At 26.3% G+C, this 8,839-nt stretch overlaps 1 protein-coding gene across 1 annotated transcript; it reads left to right on the top strand.

Annotated features, from left to right (window-relative positions):
* Window positions 1-3,069: 3,069 nt before the first annotated feature.
* LOC107163769 (nuclear pore complex protein Nup54) lies at window positions 3,070-8,193 on the top strand. The gene is made up of 11 exons (XM_015511342.2): window positions 3,070-3,423; window positions 3,492-3,583; window positions 4,309-4,548; window positions 4,617-4,718; window positions 5,067-5,234; window positions 5,348-5,498; window positions 6,033-6,175; window positions 6,237-6,392; window positions 7,115-7,491; window positions 7,577-7,687; window positions 7,771-8,193. Exons 2-11 carry the CDS (start codon window positions 3,505-3,507, stop codon window positions 7,873-7,875), a joined length of 1,632 nt encoding a protein of 543 aa, XP_015366828.1. The 5' UTR covers window positions 3,070-3,423; window positions 3,492-3,504; the 3' UTR covers window positions 7,876-8,193.
* Window positions 8,194-8,839: the final 646 nt, after the last annotated feature.

Raw genomic sequence — 8,839 nt, 5'->3', positions numbered from 1 at the left:
CTCTCGTCTTGAACCTCTCCTTCACCTCTCTCTACATTTTTTCTCTCTCCCTTACTAGCCTGCTACTCCCGTCTCACTAGCCCAGTATCAGCTATACTACCTACAGGTCATCGTACCTGATAATTTCGAAAATATTTAAATATCACCGAGGAAATTATTTAAAAAAAAATTTTTTAATATCATACCTGACTAATTTCCTAATTTTTATCACGATTTTATTGATAGTCGGAATAGTGTTATATCAGTGGTTACAAAACAATTAATCGAAAGATTGTGATCAATGTATCTTCTGATCAAATAACAATATAAAAAGAGAAAAATTATATAGTATAGACATACACTGAAGATTGCAGTCTGTACTCTCAGATCCTTAAACCGAAAAAAATATTCATTATAATTATACAATTAATGATTGATTAAAAGAATTAAATTAACCTACCAGTTTTCAAAGTTAAAAAGATTTATAAAAAAAACCAATGAGAGTTACATTTTAATGAAACAAAAAAGAGAAGGAAAGTACCGGAGCACGAAAGGTAAATGAATTTAAAGAACCAAAAAACAAATAAATATAGAAAAAATCATAAGGTAAAGATTGCAGTCTGTAATCTTCAGATTCGTAAACCGAGATAAACTATAATTATAAAATAATCTGTTATAAAAAGAAACCTACTGAAAAATAAAAATGTACTTACCCCATATCTGATATCTAACCTATTTTAAATATCGATTCTTTCGGGCTTCATTGGAGTCCTTGACGTGTATGCACTCCGACGCTTGTTGAATTGAAGTCTGAAAATAGTGTGATTTATGAAGAAAAAAAAATTGTACGAAAAGTTTGTTTTCCGTTCATGTCTGCTTGGTTAACTAATTGAAATAATAGAGTTTTTAGTCGACTGCGTCTTCTGTAACGACTTTGGCAATCGCCATAGATTGCATTATATTAATCCAATAGAATAAATCCATAGATATATATTATAATACAACTTTTATATCAAATTTTACAATTTGTTCATCGAAATAATGAAATGTGATAAAACAATTATACCAAAATAATGTAAAGCTTTGAATTAAAGTTATGTATAACAATATACTTATGAATAGTACCTAGGTATTCTTTAATTTCTTTTATTTGATTATTGATTAAGATGGTGTTTAAATATCAGAAGCGTTTGTATATTTTTCCTAAAATATGCATTTTTATGAACAATTAAATAAAAATGTTGGTTGAAATTTAAGTGATTATTGCATTTTAGTACATCAAATTTTCGTATCGACCATGCCAGGTGCCAACTATAGTTTGTAAAATTCCAAGTCAAACATTTTCTCCGAATACGAAATTAATACCTAATCAGTATCTAATATAATAAATTATCATTTATTAGATAGATGAATTATATATTATTTCAAATTTTTTTTTCAATCCCGATCATTCAGTATTGGACTTACATATTAAGTTATTTCGGTATATCGAATCTCCATAAGTCAAAGTCATTATCCGGTACCCAATGCCTATTATGATTCACTTACTCGAATATATGACAGATTAGATAAACACTCCGATATCCATATTTCATATCAAGAATTTTTGGATATTGATTCTACTTTGAGCACGTCAGAAAGTTTAACCCATAATGAGGACATTTTTATAACATCTGATATTATCAGTGAGCCAGAGCAGATTCTGCCGATGAAGCAATTGACGAGGAAGAAATTGTTGTTGTTAAACCTTTCATACGTGGTGCCCAAGCTGAAAACTATATACATGAACTTCGAAGATACGTCTAAAAACAGTCAGGAGTTTCTGACAACATTTTTTCTGCACTTAATATTTTAGGTAGTTTTATTAAAAATACTTCTTATACTAAACAAAAATGACAGATATTCTACTTTCATAGAAAATACTGTATACTTACTCAAATGAAAATGATGAATACTAAAACATAATATGTATGCAATGTATAAATACATTTTATATTATAAATACACATTTTCCCCAATAATTAAACATTTTTATTTCAAATTTTATTTAAGTTTTAAATTCCCTCGCTAACTGGAAGTTTCGATATGTCTTTTTTTTGGTCCCTTACGAATTTACCACTTCAAGATACCGAGGTTTCACTGTATTAACACTATTAACTTCCATATTATACATAATCCATATTACAATTCTTTTTAATACTTTTGGATAACAACTGAGTAACTGACGTCTGACATTGGTGTGTGTGGACGTGTGGTGTGTACTGTGTACCATGATAAATTAAATTAAATTATCATGCTGTGTACCACGGACCACGATTAAAGATATACAGGTTGGGATGTTGGGAATCGAGCTAAGATAAAATGAAGCACAAACCTTCTAAATAAATCAGCTGTTCCAACTAATCACTAGCGCTCGGTCATTTCCCAGTGTCAAAAATTATTACTAATTTGTTACAAAATACAAACACGATTAAAGATATACCATATCTTTAATCGTGGTTATAACTTATAAATATTAAATAATGAAATAAATAAAATTCATAAAATCATATGAAACCAAATTTCACTTTATTTTATTAAACAATATAATATGATAATATAATATATAAACAAAAAACAATTTGATTCTGTGACTCAACTTTTTACTAATTTCAATAACTTTTTTTTGCTTTTGCTTTCCTTTTTATTTTTTTGGTTTTGAATGTAAGTAAACTGCTTCATACGCATTATTATGTAATAGGAATTCCGATGACGATTTTACGATTATCGGATTATATAGTGTAGGTAATAGTAATAGGTATCTTAAACACAAGTACACAATATATAATTATATATTATTATATTATATTTATAAAATATATATAATATTATATAACAACAATTATTCATAATTTATAATTCGTTATGAAAAGCGCGGGATAATATCAATGATAATATAGTTGTATAGTACAAAATAATTGCGATAGTATCGCTAGTGGTTAGTTGGAACAGCTGATTTGCTCAGAAGATTTGGGCTTCAAGAAATGCAATTGTAAACATGGTCCGATTCCCAACCTTTATATCTTTAATCGTGCCACGGACTAAATATACTATCTTAGACAAGTCCGTGTCTACCGCCGAAAATATATCAGACCTCGTCGCTTAGCCAGATTCTATCTTAAACCGTGATATTTAGAGATTTAGACAACGTCTCGGTTTATCAGCGGCCGGTGTCGCCAACCATTGCAGGTGGTCAATTGTGATTGATTTTTGTACATAGTTAAATTGTACCTATCTTCATGTTTATGTATTGTATACAACATTACTACAATGATAAATGATAATAACGATAATTGCAAAATTGAAAATTGAAAATGTGTGAATGCGTTATTTTCAATTGTGATGTCTTGATGCTCATTTAAGTAGAAGTTTCTCGGCATTTTAACTGTTTTAAGACATAGTTTGGTAAATTTAATAGAATTATTTTAACTAAAATTTTAATATTTTATTATATTTTGTTATTTTTCTTTTAGGTTTTTTTTAAGAATGACAGGTTTTTCAGGTTTCAATGCTCCTACATCTTCCAGCTTTGGAATGAACACTCAAACAACGGCTAGTCCATTTGGTAATTATTATAATTTACATATATTGAATTGAGATGTATTTTTATGCAACCATTATAATATTCCTATGACAAATGTAGATATTACTTATTTTTTATATAACATTTGTGTTGAGCTTGTTTCTTTTATTACTCATTTAGATTTAGTACATGATTTAATTTAAAAGTATTATATTATACTGGTAATAATTAATTTTGTTATATGATAGGTATATATCAATATATTATGTGTACAGTGATCAGTATTTTAACATAAAAATTAAGATTTTTATTTCTTAATATTATACAAGTTATTTATTGATACAGATAATTAGATTTTATTATGCTGATGCCGAGTTGAAAAATTCATAAATCATTTAACAAATCAATAGTGAGTGGACCCTTTAATATGATTTTGTGGCTTATTATCATCCCATTTTATTTTTACAAACAATTAATACATATGTTTGTTACTTAGACTAGAATTATGAAAACAACCCAAATGAATAATTTCTTAATGATATGTTGCAACTATTCAAATTTATTTGTACAGTTATTTATTTATTATGTATAGTCAATATTTAAAATAAAATATTGAGTAAGAGTATAAATATTAAGTAGGCTATGGTAATTGGTAAGTATGTTGATTGTGACAATCTTAAAAAGTTAAAAGTTTTTCTAATCTTGAAAATTGAATCATTTGCATACTTAAATATTTAATATTCTAAGGCTAACATTAATTTTTCAAGGATTTGGTTCTACAACATCATCTTCAGCACCGTCATTTGGATTTGGTTCTACTACAACGTCAGGTAGTCAAGCTTCTTCTTTTGGTTTTGGAGCTCCTACAACTAGTGCAGCTCCAACATTTGGATTTGGAGCCACTACCACTACAGCACCAACTTTTGGATTTGGTTCAGCTGCTGCCACTTCATCGTCTCAATCAATATTTTCAGGTTTAGGACAATCACAACCTACTGCATCAGTTGGTAAATCATATTTGAATCAATTACTTTATCTAAAATATAATAGTATTTTTAATTTTGAATGGTTGTAGCTCCTTCATTTGGAGGGTTTGGTTCATCATTTGGAGCCAAGCCATTTGGTACAACAGTAGCAACTTCATCTCCATTTAATCTAACTACTCCTTTTGCTCAAGGTGAGTATTATTCAATATTATTTATATATTAGTTAAATCTGATCCAAATATAAATGTTGTATGTATTTATGATAAAAAAATGAATAAAAATATGTTCTTTGTTTAAATTTTAAATTTTTATGTGTACTTGAATTATTTTAGTTATAATTATTAAATACTAACTTAAGCCCCAGAATAGATTAAATTTAATCTAAATATCTTCATATATAGTTAAACCATGGTCCCACTCAGTTGTAGAAAATTGTGATTGAGGGAGGGGGACAAACGCCCCAGCAGCCTTAAACCATATATTTCTTTTTTTTGGAATTTTTTCAAATTGTGTGTAATATACCTAATTTTACATTTTAGGTAATACTACTCAACAACCACAACAACAACAGCAACAACAACAACCCCCTCCTAACGCTAATGATTTAGTTATCAATTCAATTGTAAATTGTAAATTATTTGGAGATGAAAGAGATCAGGTTATTTGTAAACTCAACTTGTTGCAAGCTTGTTGGGGCACAGGAAAAGGTATAGACTAAAGTATTTTGTATTATATCATATTTACTAATATTTATGGTCACATTATTTTGTTAATCACTATGATTATTGATTATTATTTACTTATATTACAAATTGTTTAGGATTTTATGGATTGAATATGCCACCTGTTGAGTATACTCCTCAAAACCCACTTTGCCGTTTTAAAGCTATTACATACAGTGTGAAACCAACTTCATCAAGTAGAGATGCACTTGTGGCAATAAATATCAATAAAAAAATGGATGAAATAAGGTGATTATAGTTGTTTAAAATAGAAATTTTAATTTACATCTATTGTTTTATTATTGATTAAATTATATTAAAATTAATAAATAGCAATTGGTTTGTAATTTTCATAATACATGCATAAAATATTTATTGTCACATTTGACTTGTAAATGGATATTTGTCTAAATAGTACTTAAGTAATTATAACAAATGCATAAAGTTAAAAATAAAAATACTTAATTGATGAATTATAAAAGTTTATTAATCCTTATATATTTAAGTTAAACTTAAAATCATAAAACTCCAGTAATGTCAACATAACTGAGAAACACCTCTGCAAGTCACTCATTATTATATCATAGTTATTAAGTAATATGATTTTGATTTAATATAATTTTTTTCATTTAAACATTTGCAATATTTATTTTTGTTATTATTAACTTACAGTTCTTCTCTTGTAATAATATATCAAATTATTGCGTATTTGTTACCTATTATTTTATTATCTATTAATTTTAATTTACTTGTTATTATTTTAAATTAATTTAAATTTTTTAGAAAACAAGAAGTACAGTTCACATCTAATTTATTTGCAGTTTTGGGAAGCAAACCAAATTTAAGTGTACATTTAGATACATTAAAATTGTACACAGAAACCAAATCAATGGCTTTAATATATGTTGAAGAAAAACTTCAAAATGGTATATTATTAACATTTTAATATCATAGGAAAACCAAATAATAATCGCTTTGTGATTCTAGGAAGTACAAAACGAATTTCTAATATTGATATAATTAACTATCTAATGCAACCATCTCCCAAGCAGCAATTATCAAGTATGGGCATTGAAAATATATTTCCATATACTGGTTTTACAGAAGAAAATTTACGCGAATATTATGAGAATCCACCTGCTGGTATAAACATTTTTAATTATTAATAAATTATATTTTAATCAATACATATTATACTTTATTTGTGATCATAAAGCAATATGTATTCAATAAATATGTTCTTCTATTATTGACATATTTTGAGAACACTCTTGATAATTTTCATTATAAGTTATAACAGAAGTATATTTTGTAAAGGTTTGTTCTGTATAGTATTACTTTAACATTAATCTTTAATTTCCAAAATTGTATTGAATAAATTATTCAATTTAATTTAATAAATTATACAAATTTATTATTCTGATAGGTATCGTATTGTGATTAAAAAATATATATATTACAGTACATTTAACGAATTTAAATTATTATTCTGAAATATTTATATTAATTACTTATAAGTAGTTTTTATTTGCGTAATTGTATATTTTAATAACTAATTATTTGTATGAGGATTGATGGTTGCAGGATAAGAAGGAAAAAGTTAGGTTGAGCCATCATTTGAAGAGAGACTTAAATTATGAATTCTAAGAGTCTCCATTGTTTTATTTTTCCAATTAAAGCTATAGTGTACTTTTTTTAAATTTGAATTGACTATCTATAAATTTATGATATCAGTTTTTTAGGCTCATAGCTTAGTTCAAATGTCTTCAGTGCTAAAAAAAAGTGTTGTCATCAAAAACCTAGCATTTAGCATTAAATAAAAAGAATTAATCTTTAATTCTAATATGTTTAATTATATTTTACAGGAATTGATTTACGAGTTTGGAAACAAGCTCAAGCAGATAATCCAAATCCAACGGTATTCATACCAGTGCCAATTGTTGGTTTTTCTGAGTTATGTTGGAAGTATAAATGTCATAATGAACAAGTTACAGTACATAAGTTAACACTTAATAGCATTGCAGATAGATTATCAGAATTAGCTAGGAAAAAAACAAGAGTGGAATCTAAGCTTGAACAATATACAGACAAAATGGATCAATTAACACACAGAATTGTAAAAGTATTAGTAGGTCAAATGGTCATATTAAATGCAGGAATGGCTCTTAGACCCGAAGAAGAGACAATAAAAAATCAACTAGAAATTTTATACAATGATATTAATTCACCATTAAGATTCCAAGTATGTAAAAGTATCTCTGTATATGTATATAAAATCAATGATATGTTTTTGAAGTTTTTTACCAATTTAAATTATGGCTTTAAAGGGGAAGTTGACCGAAATTGCTACTCTTGTTCGATTAAAAAATTCAGAACTATCTGAAGACTCCAAGAGTAATTTGGGCTGTATTCCGCAAGTAGCTGAAGAAATTAAACATGTAAGTATAAAGTAAAAATTTAAAGATATTGAATATTGAATTTATTAGATTTAATAACTAATAACCTTAATTTAATTGTATAGTTCTTAGAACTTCAACAAACAATGATATCTGAAATGCAGACAGTAGTCAAAGAAGATGTCAACGCTATAAATTTAATGAAAGAGTCCTTAAAAAATGTAAGATAGTTAATGAATTAAATGAGTAATAATAGATTGGCCAATAAAAAAGTATATATTATTACATTGGTAATAATTTAATCACATTTCATAATAACATTTTATGCAGTATTGGTTATTATTTAAATATTAAAAATAATGTTTTTGGACATTATCAGAATTTGTTAAAAGAAAATTAATTATAGTTATTGTAAATTATTTTAGTCTTAATTTTATTATTAATTTGTGTTGCAGTTAAATAATGTTTTACTTTATACTATATTTAGTTTTAATATTTAAATAAAATATGATTTACTTAGTTTATTTCAACATTTTAATGATAGGTAATTTATATTTTATGTATTTTATAGAACATGCATAGTAAATTCCTTTTTATTTCTTAAAATATGATCACAAAAAAAATAATGGTAATGTATTTTCTCCAATTTTATATGTTTGAGTATTGAGTATACTATAAAAATCAACGTTTAGAATTATGAATAGGTCAAACTTAAGTTTTCATAGACATAAACTTGAATCTAAATTAATTTATCTAACTATTTTAAAAAATTTAATCTAACTCATTATAAAGTAAGTATTTAATAGTAAAATAAACTTTAACTTAAGTTTTAAGGCGCATTCAAACATAAAGGGAGCTACTCGCGCAGTCTCAGTAAAATAATACAACCAGATTGCTGACCACTGCTGTCTGCATATCCGTCAGATTAGGCAGTCTGCTCTCTGACTGTGCCTTTAGAGTGTAACAGTTTTAATATTTTACACAAATGAAAATTAATTTTCTGTTATTCTTGAATATTGTGTGTTTTATTAGGCTCAAATTATTTGAACTGTTTTAACTTCAAGATATTTGAATTCTACTAAAAGCTTAAATTTTTCTCAAATTATCTTTGGTTGAGTTGAAAAAGGGTTTAAAAAGTTCTAGAACCCACCCCTACTAATATTATTATTTCTAATATACTGCTGATAATATATT

This window comes from Diuraphis noxia, unplaced genomic scaffold, assembly GCF_037042655.1.
Source record: "Diuraphis noxia isolate RWA-SAM2 unplaced genomic scaffold, SU_Dnox_SAM2 contig0002, whole genome shotgun sequence".
In the NCBI taxonomy this organism is placed as follows: domain Eukaryota; kingdom Metazoa; phylum Arthropoda; class Insecta; order Hemiptera; family Aphididae; genus Diuraphis; species Diuraphis noxia.
The sequence above is the reverse complement of the archived record's forward strand: the minus strand, read 5'-3'. Positions and strand labels throughout refer to the sequence as shown.